The sequence below is a fragment of the Anser anser genome (assembly GCF_964211835.1).
Source record: "Anser anser genome assembly, chromosome: 17".
Taxonomy (NCBI): domain Eukaryota; kingdom Metazoa; phylum Chordata; class Aves; order Anseriformes; family Anatidae; genus Anser; species Anser anser.
Window position 1 is genome coordinate 6,605,037 of NC_139738.1, and position 14,553 is coordinate 6,619,589.

The 14,553-nt window shown below is 51.3% G+C and overlaps 2 protein-coding genes across 12 annotated transcripts in view; one reads left to right on the forward strand and one right to left on the reverse strand.

The window, feature by feature from the left end:
- The window catches only part of TMCO4 (transmembrane and coiled-coil domains 4), a 49,388-nt gene extending 38,641 nt beyond the window's left edge, over positions 1-10,747 (forward strand). For 6 of the 11 annotated variants that reach the window (XM_083803068.1, XM_083803063.1, XM_083803066.1 and 3 more), the window contains one exon: positions 6,714-8,195. In XM_083803068.1, the coding sequence (XP_083659194.1) occupies positions 6,714-7,028 (315 nt within the window). In that variant the 3' untranslated portion in view covers positions 7,029-8,195. Of the gene's footprint in view, positions 1-1,248; positions 1,549-6,713; positions 8,196-8,465 lie in introns of those variants that run through there. The other 5 variants (XR_014573339.1, XR_014573340.1, XR_014573342.1 and 2 more) reach the window with 5 other exon arrangements.
- HTR6 (5-hydroxytryptamine receptor 6) lies at positions 10,734-14,268 on the reverse strand (the record flags this gene model as incomplete). The annotated part of the gene is made up of 3 exons (XM_083803074.1): positions 13,534-14,268; positions 11,365-11,523; positions 10,734-11,156 (listed from the first exon to the last, which is right to left on the reverse strand). Exons 1-3 carry the CDS (start codon positions 14,260-14,262, stop codon positions 10,734-10,736), a joined length of 1,311 nt encoding a protein of 436 aa, XP_083659200.1. The 5' UTR covers positions 14,263-14,268.
- Between the last annotated feature and the right edge of the window lie 285 nt (positions 14,269-14,553).

Here is a 14,553-nt window from a genome sequence, read left to right on the forward strand (position 1 = left end):
CTGAGGGGTGAAGACAGGGATAGCTGCGTATGTCCTGCCTGCTGGTGTTTGCATGGACAGCCTGAAACCAGCTTCCCAAAGTGTCGGTCTGGTGCAGACTGCAAGTGGAGACAGCGAGGGAAAGAGGCTGTAATCTGCATCAGAAGGATGATGTTCATATAGCCCAGCTCTCAGTGAAGTACTTGTTAATACGCAGAGGGCAGTTTGATTTCTGGGAGTGCAGAAGTGGGAGCTGATGTAAGGAGATTTGTGTCCTCATAACCTAGTCCGTATACCGAAAGCTGTTACCACACTGCCAGCCACCATATCATCTCCTTTCACTACATACACTCATTTCTGTCTTATAATTTCCTTCAGCAAAAGGGGAGTAGAGGGAGATGTGATCCATTGCCCCAGAGTGAGTGTTTGGTATCAGCACAAGTCTCAGAAATGACGAATCTTCCTGAGCACAGTCTGTGACGGAGGTGAAGAGCAGGAGCTGCAGAAAAGGAGCCGTGTAGTGGCTGTTGCTGCAGCCCAGCAGTGAGGAGAACTCGTCCCAGCTCGTCCGAACTAGACGATTCCCTGTTCATTTCCAGTACCTTCAAGTGCGAGTTGTGATTTGATTTCCTGGTCTGAGGTTTGTAGGGGATGGTCCCGGTGCTGCAGGCACTTAAGTAGGGATGAAGAGGACCTGGGGATGCCACTCGGAGAATGCTTAAGTCTGCTCTGCATCCCAGGGCTCAGCTGGTAAAAACTGATCTTGTTTCATGGAGTTGAGCTGAAAATCTGTTTTGAAAGCTGCAAAGATGGTAACGTTTTGGCTGCCAGATCTTGTGTATTCTTGGAGCAAGAAGGGGAGAGGATGGGTGATCAGTCCCTGTCAGTGTTACAGAGGAGGAGTCTTCCCCTGCTGCAGGCAGATGCTGTTTTATCACTGCATTATGGAGACTGAATCTCATCTCAGTGTCTTCCTTTGTAGAAGCTGGACTCTTCTAAACATTCTCCATAATCCTGACTTGATCAATACAGCAGGTAGTTTGGATCACTACTGGATTGCTGGAGTTTATAATGTCAGGAATCTGGGTCCCCCAAACACTCCAATTTGATACATCAATCTAGTCTTTATTTTTGGGCATCTTTTTTCCTCTGAGGTGTAAGATATTCTGTTCAAACTACTTCCTTGCTATAATTATCTGCACAGTATATTCCAGGCCTTTTAAGACATTCCTTACACCATCTAATTTAAATAATTTCTACTTGACTTAGCACAGAGAGATAAGTATTTGACTATGCCACCCTGAAAGCAAGTGGCATGTTTTGCAACTTCGATACGGCTGGAAGGACTGGGAATGTTCACACACAAACCTCGCAGCCAAAGAAAAAAGAACTGATTCCACTTCTGGCAGTCGTCAGTGAGAGCACCAGCAAAAAGAAAGAATCCACAGCAACTCCAAAAGAAATAATCCACAGCAACACTTGGAAAATGTATGCAAGCAGCCGCTACCTTCGGCTCGATGGCTTGGTGTGTGGAGTGCACTGCCTGTCAGCAGAAGGACATTGGTGGAGGTACCTTTCCCTTGAAACTTTTTCAAGAGCTATCTTATTAGTTCTCAATTTACAGAGCTCCCTCTAACTAATGTCCTGTCGGTCCTCTCTGATGTACAGCTTTTCCCAACTCAACCCCGCAAGGCTTCAGCCATCTAAAACTTATTTCCCCCATTTAGTTCCTCCATTTTCTTGTTATATTCTCTTTCTCCTCTCCATGCAATCCTCCTGGAATTGGCAGAGGTGAATTGAGAATAAAGCTGGCTGAGTTTTCTGCAGTGCACGACCCCAGGCAAAAAAGTAGTGTTTACTCAGAATGGTCAACATAGAACATTTCAAAGTTTGAAGGAAAAAATAATTGGTAAAAGTTATTTCATTGCTGTGCAATTGGCCTGAGCCCTGTCTGAGGGTAATGTCCCAGCTGACTGTAAAAATTACTGTCTTGCTCGAGAAATGTCACTGTAATTAAAGAACTTTTCCCAGGCAGGTCATTGTATTCGATTCACAAGAATTGTGATTGTGCAAAGGGATGATTTAGAAGGAAAGCCTGTTAGCTGTGGCTGAATCATGTTCCAATCTTTATTCCATCAGTTATTCAGAGCAGAAATAGAACCATTAATGGGGAATAGTGTAAATGACATTGGCAGTCTTTTCAAAATAAATTGAGCTCCATAAAGTTTTCCTCAAATGTAATTTGATTAGCTTCTCCTCTGCTGGAAACCAGAATTGCGAAAGCTGTTTATACCTCTAAGTGGGAAGGAGGAATTGTCACTGTCCTCACTTCAGGAAATCATTGCTTCCAGGGAATGAAAACGGGGGAGTTTTAAGTCTGTTTTAACTTAGCTCAGTCACAGCCTCTTCCGCGGTTTGTTTCGTGTTCTTCTGGTACTCGTAGTGGAAATCTGCTCTCCTACCGGCTTTTGTGTGCGTGCCCAAGTCCAGCCCCGTTCCTCTGGCTGAGCAGTGTTAGGCCGTTGCCGTAAGCTTTCAGAAGACACTGTGAAAAACAGAGAGGAAATGTTCTGCAAGACTGAAAGTCCTCCGTCAGGCAAGGCATACTCAGCGCTCTGAATTAAGGCTTACGCTGACATGTGGGAGAAACTCTGACCGGAGACGCCTGCCGGTTTGGCAAAGATGACTGCATTCTGATTGATAACCTGGCACGGCCTGGGAGTCCTGCAGTCAGGCAGTCTTTGCCGCTGTTGTTTTTGTGAACAACAAATTCCCTGCCACTGTTCCACGTGGAGAGCAAACCAAACAGCTGAACTGACAGCAGCAAACGTTGCTGAGCTGGCTCCGTCAAGATGTGCCGCTCAGAGGTAGGTTGCATTTCATTATGTGCACACAGACCGGTGGGAAGAAAGGCCTGCTGAAAAGCGAGCTGTGATTATTGTCTGTGCTTCAGGAACTGCAGCTTGCTCTGCTAACCCTTTTCACTCCACGCAAAGTCATGTTTTATATTACAACAGATAGTATCCACCTGAAAGCAGTCCTGTAAACGTGATGCCATTCATGGGCATTGCTTACTGCTGAAATGAGGAAGCTCTGGAGAGAAATGTTAACTCGTGGGTATTTTTTCCAGCATGATAAGGTTGCTTTTTGAGTGTAGCAGGCTCAAAGCAAGTCAAAGAGCTGAAATTCTCAGCCATATCAATGACCTGCACTTCTGCGCAGAGGACCTGTGAACCCTCTGCTCGTGCTGCATGCCTCGCTGTTCCTCTGCAATTCTTGAATCCGTTGGGTGTTTGTCAAGGAGAGCAGGAGGGAAGCAGAGCCCAGCTGCCCTGACCTTTATCTCTCCCTGCGGGTAGCAGAAAGGCCAGGGGGCTTTCAGCTGAGCTCTTGCAGATCACACAGACCTGCAAAGCAAGCAGCTTTGAGAGTCCTCTGTGCCAGGCTTCAGAGCAGGTGCGCGCTCTTTGCCTTGGTCGCTTGATGCCAATGGAGAAGCTGTTTCTTACGACAGCTAGACAGGATCTTAAAACAGGTGGCTCTGGAATGAGCAAAGACTTCTACCTACCTGTCCGTCTCCACGTGGAACTGCTCCCACTAGTGGAGACAGCAGCATCTGAGCTCACACCTTGCCGTGACGCAGAGACCACCAGCGGGCTGCTTTCAGGCCCGGGGGTTTGTTTTCAGAGCGCCCGTAAATTGAACCGTGTTTTTGTGCCACTAACCAGAGGCTGTCACTGTACCGAACAACATGAGCTCCACGTGAATTTTGTAGAGACAGCTGATGGTGTGCAAGGACATTTGGGACACTTCTGGGTGGATGTAATGTTAAAAACCTTTCCAGACAGTTTGGAGTGATGGCTCCTTTCAGCTGATTGAGAGATCCACCTGAGCAATGCTGTAGTCCTTTGGAGATCCTTCTGTGCAGTGCTGGAGTCCTGCAGCAGAATTAGGGGTATAAACAGTCGGCTTGTGCCTTCCAGTGAGTCAAAGCAACCATAAAATCAGATGTAAGACAGAAGTCACCTTAGCACACCGATAAACCTAACGCACTGTTTTCATTTCCTTGTAACAAGCATAAATATATTTGCTTTGGTTACAAGAGCGCGTTTTCATTCCATTTGTTTTGGTGTTCCTCCCGCACTTTGCTCTGACAAAGTTTCAAACTATCGTTTATTTCTCTTTAAAGTTTTTATTGTCCCTTATAATGGCTTGGCAGTTCCCATCCCTCCCCCAGCGCAGCCCACCCAGCAGAAGCACTCAGCCCCGCAGACTGCAGCTGAACGCAGGCCTTCGAGAGATGGAGGTGCTGAATATTCTCACCAAGATGGTGTCACAGAAAGTCGCAAGGAATTTTGTTGGCTGTTCTTTTGGTGATGGCCCAGGACTTCGTGTCACAGGGTAGCAGACTTCTGAGAAAGAGTCCTACGTACCATTAAGCTTCTTGGTGCTTGCATGTGTCTGGCTGTGTGGAATCCTTCCTAGGACTCTCCTGGAAAGAGAAGGGAGTTTCCTTTGAGGGGATTTAGTGCTATTAGTAGATCTGCAGTAAGGGGCAGACTTCTGGGAGGTCTCAGCTTCTCTTCCAGCTGTGTGGGGAAAGGCTCAGCTGTTCAGCACTGCCCATACCCATCACCTCTCAGTGTTCGTGGTGCTCAAGGAAGAGGAATCCCCAGTTGTTTTAGCGGAAGCTGCTGGATACTAATGAATTATGAAAATTGAGTCCTTAGGGTGACAAAGGGAATTTGTTCTCTCTGACTGAGTGGGTAACATAACAAGCCTCTTAGAAACCCTCAAGCACTGGCCAGGACAGGTGGAGTGTGATGACTGGGAAGGTTTCAGAACACAGCAAACCAAGAGGTTCAGCAACCCCTCCCGGTGAGTCCATCGCGTTCTCATTTCTCTCCACCTTGTCCAACACTGTGTTTGTTTCCTTCTTTAGCACCGAGCTCCCCTATGGGGCGGTAAAAGGTTCACACTTCTTCAGAGAACAGTGTACACATCTTAACAGCCAGTCCGTTAGTCCTTCCGTGGTTATTTTAATGAACTAATCTGTTCAAAACATCAAGAGCCCGTTGAGCCATCTGGACTGATTAAAGTCGCATATTGCATTGCTAATGTGCTGATTAAATCCTTTATTTTGCTCCAAGTCCTAACTGCCTCCAAACGTTACCACTCACAAGCTGCTTCACACAACGGGCCAAGAGCTCTGGATTTTGCCCTTGCAGAGAAGGAGGCTCGCAGCACCTTTGGGTAGAGGTGTGCTGGAAATCGGAGCGAGGAAGGGACTGCCCAGGCATCAGGAGCAGTCGGAGTGAGCTCGCGTGGAGGTGATGGAGCAAGTTTGGAGCAGCCAGCAGCAGGCAGGGCTGCAGTGAAGTTAGCCGTGCCGGCACGGACAGGATTGACCCGCCTCACTGTGCAGGACCTTTCACGCACACCTCCCCGTGAGCAGCACAGCACAGGTTAACTAACCAGACCGGAGCGGAGGGGCCACGGCTGGGTTTCTTCGCAGAGCTCTTCCAAGAGCTCTTACCGTCTGTGTGAGCACAGCCCGTCCCAGGGAAACTGGCACTGTGGTGTTGGGTATTCTCTGCTCTGGAAATTCCCGAATTTCTGGCAAGCTTTGGCAAAATAAGAGGAGGTGTTGCCTGGGACAGCTTTCTGGCTGGGTCAGGAAGGAGTTAAACTGCTGGAAATAGAGTTTACCAAAGGTGTTAAAATACCTTAGGATACAAATCACAGCCTGTCATCTTTGCTGAAGTTGGCAGGCCGAGGGCTGTGCCACCGCAGTCACCTCAGCTCAGCACCTCCACGGAAAACCCCCTGTAACCCCATCCGGTGATTCCTTCTGTTTGGGCTGCAAGGACAACAGCAAGGGAGACCTACAGGCTGGTCTGCAGAAGGATCTTGGCTGTAGTTATCTCAGACACGTGGCTTGAGCAGGACACCTGAAACAGAGGAGGCAGGCTCTGCCCTTCCAGCCAGGTAGCCTTTAACACACAACAATAATTAGCGCTGCTGAGGAGGTTGTTTTTTTTTTTTTTTCTCTCCCTCCTGTGCCCTGACTTGAAGGACACATTCCAAGAGCTGCATCAGAAGGGTTTATCTTATCGTAGAAATCACCCTACAGTCAAATGTCTGTTTTTTTTTTGCAACAGTGCACTGTTGACTTTAATTCGGTTTATGAACTTAAAACTCTTGGACTCCTGCTTTTATATGGTGTCCACAAGGACAGATCAGTGGACATTGAAATAGTGCCTCACAGCACCTTCCAGCCAGGAACCTTTACACACTTGGTAGCTGTTGATCTAATGACCGTATCTTAATTGAAATAAGATAATTTTGTACAAGAAAGCTAAGGCACAGGGAGGACATATGATTTACCAGAGAACAGGGAGTTGAACTAAGTCAAGTCATCTGCCTGCGAGTCTCCCACTGAGGCAGATCACCTCCGCTTTTACCCTCGTGGCACCCAGAGTCCAGTTTTGTCGCTCGGCAACGTCCAAGCACTTAAACATACATCCCCCAGAGATAAAGTAATCCAGGAGCAGCGTGTGCCACGACGTTAGGGTTTTCCCATGGAGGACTGCGTTGTTCAGACCTCTCTCTTTCAGCTTTTCAGAGCTGAAACCAAATCTCATGGGAGGGGCGGCTTTTGGGATAGAGGATGGAATCGAGCTGGGTTCCCCGCACCTTCCCCACTAACCAGACTCCTCCTTGTGTGCTTGTAGGTCAAGGGCCACCTGGACTACATGAAGCAAATGGACACGATCCTGAAAGCTGTGGGCATTAAAACCAAGGAGTGTCGGCCGGAGGAGAAGGGCGGTGCCGGACTTTTCTGCCCTGTAGCCAAGAAATCGCAGCAGGAAGCAGGCAGCGAGACTCAGGAAGAGGAAAACACTCTGCAAGAGGAGGATGGAGCTGGTGGTGGCCACTGGGCCTGGGCACCCACGGCCAGCACCAGCCTGAATTGCGGACACTTGAGCTCTGTGCCTACTGACACAAGTAGAGATGGGGAGCTGGCAGCGGGCGCAGGCACAGACTGAACCTCTAGAGCTGGCGCAGACATCTCTCTCTCTCTCTTTCTCTCTCTCCCCCCAACCGAATCTCCAGTCCTTCCCCTGCTCCCTGCAGGCCAGCTGCCTCGTGCAGTTTGTCCAGCGCCAGCTGCACAGAGGCATCCCTCGGGCCCGTGCCCCCCATGACACGTGGATGCTGTGTGCTCAGCACCAGCTGGGCTCCCCATGCGGGCTGCGGGTGGCTGCGGGGCTGCTCTGGCTGGACGAGAGGGGCAGCAGGACCGTCAGCGAGCCCACGCGTTAGCTGGCCCGTGTGGAGGCGAGTTGGAGCTCTTTGTGATGGGCAGGGATGTTCAGCCAGCACGAAAACCGCTCTGAAAGCACTGCCCATTTCTTCCCGAAGGAGCATCAGTAGAGCTGGCAGAACTGAATCTGCACTTTTCAGACCCTTCTGAGGGCCCGGAGAGTGTCACTGGATCAAAGCTTTTGGAGCAGCTGCCCACGACATCTCCCGTAGATGAGAAAGGGCTGATTCCTGCCTGGATCATCGTTGCTCTTGAGGAAGCGGTGGCTTTCCCCTCCTTGCACAAACTGGTTTTGTTCTTGAGGGAAGCAGCTCTCCCCATTAGGGGCTGTATTTCTGGTACATAACTCTGGGGAAAGCAGGTGGCTCTGCGGGTATCTTGAAGCATATTGTGGAGAGGGGCTCCAAACTAGGACATTAAAGATATTTTCCAGCAGTGGTTGATTTGGATTTTGGTTTCCAGGTGACCAGGTGTGCTGCAGGATCGGGCTGCCCAGCTCTGCGTGTCTCAGCATCCGCGCTTCAGCTCTGCTAACCAGGAAGGCAAAAGGCTGAGGGTACCTGGCTTCCTTCCCCGTCCTGCTGCAGGTTTGCTGCCACGGCTTGGGCACTTTCCGATCGACGGGAGTGTTTCCCTATCTGCAAGCTGAGGGTGATGAGTATTTGAGGCCTCCTTACTATTAGAAACATGATTTGAGTCCCTAGGTGAAAGACAGCAGGAGAAACAGAGTGGGTATTAAAAGCTTTATTACTTTGTGAAACTTCATCCCAGGCTTTGCAAGCCAGCAACCCACAGAGGCTTTTGTTTTGTGTCCCACACACATCTCCAGCCTCAAAAGCCCCCTCTAGATGTATTTTTAATTGGCTTAAAATAAAACTGATACTTGGCATAGGATAAACATAAATCTGTTTGATTTCTGCCTCCTTCCATAAAGCAAATTGGCATCCACTCTCTTCTCCCCCAGTCTCAGACCAGAGGGGCACAGCTTTATATCCCCTGCCATGCACAGTTCCAAAACTATGGGATTGATCTTCCATCACATTTTCCCTAAATGGTCCTTTTCTGGCCTATTTTGCTGCTCAGCCCAAGAAAATGCAACCTAGCAGGAATATGGCACGAGGGTAAACCCCCTTCTGAGAACACCTTTGTTTTTTTCTAGGTTAAAACAAGTGCCGTTGCGTATAAACACTTCCCACCTCCAGATCTGGAAGGCCTCATTGACTCACGGGAGGGGAAACAGGGCGATCGCAGCTTCTGATTTTGGTTCACAGAGCCCTCCCTCTCCCTGCTGCAGCAGCTGGTTTAATACCAACCTCTCCTCTCTTTCCCGAGCTTTCCGCAACCCTTACCTTCAGGTTTCTCGGGCAGTTGACGCGCAGCTGCTGCTGGGTGCGGCACGGCGGCAGCGCAACCGGGCAGCGCTTTGGGTCTGGTGCCTGGCTCTTCCTCTTCCCCAGTCCTGCCACCGAGGAGGGCTCCGAGCTTCCAGATTCCGACGCACGCTGGGCACGCTGCTGGGCTGGGGCTGTTGGGGGCAAGTCTTGGGATCCCTCAGGGACCTGCCCGTCGCCGTCAGCTCTTTTGGTGGGGGCTGTAGGAAAGGGACACGATTCCTCTACCGGATCAGACGATTTGTCCACAAGCAAACGCCTTACTACAAAGAACTAGCTCGATGAGAGCGGTATTGCTGCTTTTTAAAATTTGGCTTGAAGAAGTTTTGAGACCACCAGATGCAGCTGAATTTGTCATTGAGTGAAATTCTGAACAACTTCTGCTCGTGGAGGAAATGTGTCTGTGAACAGCTTTGTTACAGGGTGCTCCTGGGTGCTGGCAGCAAGCTCTTTTTGTTCATCTCCTGAAGCCTGTGTCTGCTGAATTGGTTACCTGAGGGTCTGGGGAGTCCATCGTGTCTTTTTCTACTCTGGTTTAACTGGAGTTACAGCCCATGTATGTTTTTATATAAAACTGTTTGTGGATGGATGAACACATTCATCTTCATGCCTGATACCAAAACCAAACTAAATATCTGGCCACAGATATAGGGAGAAAACGTATTAAACAGTTTGATACTTGAACCTGTGATGAGTCCTCTGCCTGTCGTGGTCGTTTATCGTTGACCACAGGGCCAGCCATTGGTTGCAAGTGTGCTTGTAGCAAATAAACGTCAAGTTAGTTATCGAAGCACTTGTTGTTCAGTTCTGGAAGATACGTGGGCAATGCGGAAAGAAAACTAACGAGACTTTGCCTGTCATGCAGCTTCTTCCCCCTGCATTGTGTTCATTTGTCTGTGTGATTGTGGGCTTCAGGAGCACAACCAAAATCACGAGCTCTGAAGCAAGGCTGGTAGGGCAGGAGTTCAGGGAGGGCACGGCAACAAACTATCAACCCGACTCTGCATCTGAAAGGCACTTGAGGAAGAATTAGCTGCAAGCGTTCATTGCTGCTTTTTTAAAGTGCCCGCTGGCCATACTGCTCACTGTTCTCTCTGCTTATGGCTCTGAGGAAGGCTGAGGGGGGTGGCATTGTCATTTGGAAGTCGATATTCTGATTTGAAGAACAGAAATGTCTGTTTTCTAGTTGCATCATCTTAAAACTCGTGGATTGTCAAGAGCAAAGTATGACGGTCATGCCAAAAATAGGAAGCTGTAGGATGAAAGCATAAGGGAAGCTGATTTCCTTACTTACTACTGTCAGGATATCCAGAGAGCCACAAACAAGTCGAACACCCACACCCTTGTGGAATATCCAAAAGGCAGTGCTGAACATTTTGCATCAGATTTAATCCCCTGTAGCGCAGGCTGTTCATGATTAAATGGGAAGGTTTCAGCGTGCTGCAGCTCACTGCGTTCACAGGAAACTCTGACAGATACAGTCCAAATCGGGCGAGAGAATTAAACTCCAAGCAGACGCGATGTTCTGTGGACTGAAGCAGCCCCAAACCTGTTGCCCGTGAGTCACAGGATGTGTTTCCTCTTCCCTTGGTGCACCCAGTGCACGAGTTAGAGGGGCTATACTGAGCTGTATGGGCGGAAGCTGAAAAATCTGCCCTTGGGTGAAGTGTGGGGAGACATACTGGCAAAAGGGTGCGAGGTTCTGATCAACGGGCTGTGAAAAGGCCGTGAGGAGCAGCTTGTGAAGGGTGAGGAATTGGTGAGTAAACAAGGGACAGAAAGAGAGAGAAACAAGGCAGATTAATTCAGCAGTAAAACGTGGCTTCGCGCTCTTTAAACCTACCCACAGAAGTGGTCAGCAACAGCCCCAAGGAGATGCGAGTTTCATTGAAGAGGGTATCGAGGAGCTCAGTGCGGGCAGGGAAACGCCTTGCGGTTGCCCTCGCGGAGGGTTTGCGTCGTGCCGGGGCAATCCTGCCTGGGACACCGGGCTCTGAAACCGCGCCTCCCCCATCTGCAGCCCCCCGGACGGCCTCTCAGGCCACCGGCGTGCCGAGCTGCCGGTGCTGCAGCTCCTCTTCGCGGGGCTCCGTGTCAAAAATATTGACCAAGCGGACGCCGGGGGCCAGGAGAGCCTGGGCAGCGTCGGCGGCCGGCGGCGGCAGGCTATGTTCGTCCACCGGTGCCCCGGAGTCGACGGAGTCGGTGTCAGCCTGCAAGGTGAGGACGTTCTTGAGGGACGTGGCCACGCGGGGCCCGCTGTTGGAGTTCCTCATGGAGAGGGAGATGGCGCTGGGCCGGGGCTGCCCCGAGCGCCGGCAGCAGGGCAGGTATTTGCCCATGGCTCTCTTGAAGTCCCTCATGAAGAGCGGGTAGATGATGGGGTTCACGGTGCTGTTGCAGTACCCCAGCCAGGTGAGCACGTCGAAGAAGCCGGCTGGGATGCACTCGCACACTGCCTGGCGGGGAGACACGGCAAGAATTAGCGGCGTCTCCCGGACCCTGAGCACTTCCCAGGTACACCAGCATTTTTCCTTGCTTTTGAAGGGTTTTTCTCCCCTTCGCTTTCTGGCGAGACCTGCAGGCATCCGAGCCTCGAGCCCAGCTGTGAAATGCTTTTGAAAAACAGCTCTTCCTGGTTAAAAAACCAACAAAACGTGTGTTTACCTGTGTCACGTTGGTAATGAAGAAGGGGAGCCAGGCCACAAAGAACATGCCCAAGAGGATGCCCAGCGTCAGACTCGCTTTCAGCGCCTTCTTGCTGTGCTTGCTGGCGAACCTCCTGCTCTCGCTGCCGGCCGGGGGCTGGCTGGGGGCGCGGGGAACCTGCAGCGGGACACGGGCGGTGAGTGACTGCTTCGCCCCAGGCTGGAGCTGCTGGCACTGGCGCCAGCCTCCTGCCCAAGGGAAGTGGCATTTGGTGCTGCAAAAGCCTGCAAAAACAAAAACAAAAAGGGCTATTACTTCCCTTGTCACGGGGGCAGGAGGATGGCCCACGCCACAGTCCTTGAACCGTAAAGCGGGTAGAGGAGGCAATAGAAACCCTCAATACTGAGAGGTTTTTATTTTATTTTTCCCTGTAAAATAGGGACTTTATCATTGAGATGCTTATTGTACAGAAGAACCCATCTCAGGCAGTGTTTTGGTGAGGATAAAGCATGCCCTGAAGAGGCATCTCCAACTGCTGATTAGAGCAGCAAACTAATTACATTTTAAAAGCAGGAAGTCAAACGTTTCGGCTTACAAACGCCAGAAGTAACCCGTTCCTTTTCCTGTTCTTGCCATCTAAAATTATTATCTCAGCTCTCTGCCGTGATTTGGTGAGGCCCTATTGCTACTCAGCTTCCTGCCCAGAAAGAGAACCAAAAATCTGTTTAAAATGCTTGAAGGCTGCCAAAGTCCAAAGCGGGTTTGGGTTGTAGAGTCCAAAAACCTGGCATCCAGGGGAAAAAAAATAAACATTTTAATGATACCGGCTGCTTGTCCTTTGATTCTCATTTTCCTTTTGAAAGTCTAGTACATCTCATCATGTGCAGGAGGGCTGGCTGGGTCAGAGTTCTGGCTCCTTTCTTAAAAGAGAGAGAACAAACTAAATCATGGTATTTGAAGGCAATTAACTTTGTATTTTCCCTGTGGGATATGGGGTCAATAAACCTATTACAAGGAATTAAAGCTGTTAGATTTAGTAGCAATTACCTGCTCCTGGAGAAAGAGAAGCAACCCCAAGTGTAGCCACATTTTGATTATAAAAACACACAGCCTGGTTCAGCCAGGAGTCTCGAGTAAGGAGGTACTTTGCAGTTCCTATTGTAGGCCAGGTAACAAAAACAGAAGCTGGATGTTCAAAATAAGGTGCCCTTCAGAATTCTGTATTTGCTTTTACTTAAACTTCTCCCCCCTGTGTCTCACGCTCACCATGGCCAAGAGTTACGAGCCCAAAGTCAGGTAAGATTAAACCCCTCTGGGATGATGCTAGTCAAGAGGGAGACAAAACTGCTTTTATTTTGCACCACGTAACATTTTTGCCTTTATCTTGTTTTATTTCTCTGCTCATACTCCTGCTGTTCCCGTGCTCCTGAGCTGCTTAAAAGCTCACCGTTGCTGGGACAAGACACCGGCACCTCCAAAGACACCGCAGAGCTGCTGCCATCCCACTGTGGAGGTGGATGTTTCCCTCCAGTTGCCAAATCCCCTCCCTGGCTCCAGCCCTGAGGCCATCCATGTCCCCGTGCTGGGAATTCAGGGGCTAATTCCTCTCGGCAAGCTTTGGAAGGTGCCTGGCTGTGCTCCCTGCACTAGCTGTGCGTTTATTTACTTTCTTTCCGGCACCTGCCTGTGCAAAGTTTTGCTTCCTGGGAGCACGAGAGATGGTGCTGGTGGCCGGCAGCAACAGCCTTGGCTGTTTGCGAACTGCGAGAGCAGGATGAGGCCTCCCTGCTCCTGTCCCACCGCAAGTGCCCTGAGCACGTGGCTCGAACGCGCAAACCCCATTCCCACTTGCATCTTGGGGCCGAGACGTGGCAGTGGCACAAGTGGACAGGGCGCCAGGCTGGGCTGGGGGCTGGCGAAGCCCCCACGTACCCAGACTCGAGCTGCAAGGAGCCTCCCGGCAGTTTTGGGGGTGATTGCTCCTTTTGGGGGACCCCACAGCAAGGCTGGGGTGGAGGAAAGCAGAGCAAAGCCCTCAGTCTTAGCCCTGGCACACATCTGGGGGTTTGCAGGACGGGTAAGAGGAGCTCCCGGGCTGCATTTGGGAAGCCCAGGTCGCATGAAGTGTTTGCCTGCCCTGCCTGCTGTCCTCCTGGAGGGGACACCGGGACCGTTTCGCTCCCTTACCTGTGCCGTCACCTCGTCGGTGGTGGCGGTGGCCACGTTGGAGGTGAGGGAAGCCACCTGCACGGCTTGCTTGCGGGCTGCCAGGAGGATGCGGCAGTAGGTGAAGGAGATGGCAGCGGAGGGCAGGAAGAAAGTCAGGCAGGAGGCCACCAGGGCGTAGGGCAAGCTGACCACTAGCCGGCACTGGTCCTCATCCCCCCGGGAGGTGATATTCGGGGACTGGACCTCAAACTCCAGCTTGTGCCAGCCCATCTTGATAGGCAGGAAGGAGGCCAGCGCGGCCAAGGTCCAGGCGGCCAGGATGAGCCAGAGGGCCCTGCACGAGGTCATCCGCAGCTTGTATTTGAGGGGGGAGATGATGAGCAGGTAGCGGTCCAAGCTGATGATGCAGAGGTTGAGGATGGAGGCGCTGCAGCACATGACGTCAAAGGCGTACCAGAGCGAGCAGAAGTCACCCCGCAGCACCCAGCGCCCGTAGAGCTGGTTGAGCATGGCCGGGGGCATGACCACCAGCCCCACCATCAGGTCAGACATGAAGAGGGACACCAGGAAGTAGTTGGAGGTGTTGCGGAGGGAGCGCTGGGTGACGATGAGGAGGATGAGGAGGAAGTTCCCCGCCGTGGTCAGCAGGATGATGAAGCAAAGGAAGGCAGCCAGCCAGCTGCTGCCCACCAGCAGCGAGCGCTCCCCCAGCACGCTGGCGTTGGGGGACCCCAGATCACCCTCCATGAGGAGCTGGGCAGCAGAGCCGGCTCTGCAGCTCTGGGGACTTCCTCCAGCTGTCACCTGCGCTAGGTGATCATTGCTGGAGCCAGCGCCAGGGCAAGAAGTGCCACCTCTCTCTCTCTCTGCCCTCCTTTCCACTCTCCTCCTCTCCCTCTCTTCCCCCACTCTTTCTTTTCACCGGTAATCAGGGCAGAGAGACATTCCCAGGAGCCGACCAGCAGCAGCAAGGTTCCCCTCCCCGTTACTCACAGCCAGGCGTTTCCTCATCCCTGCAAATCCCCCTGCGCTGGGAGG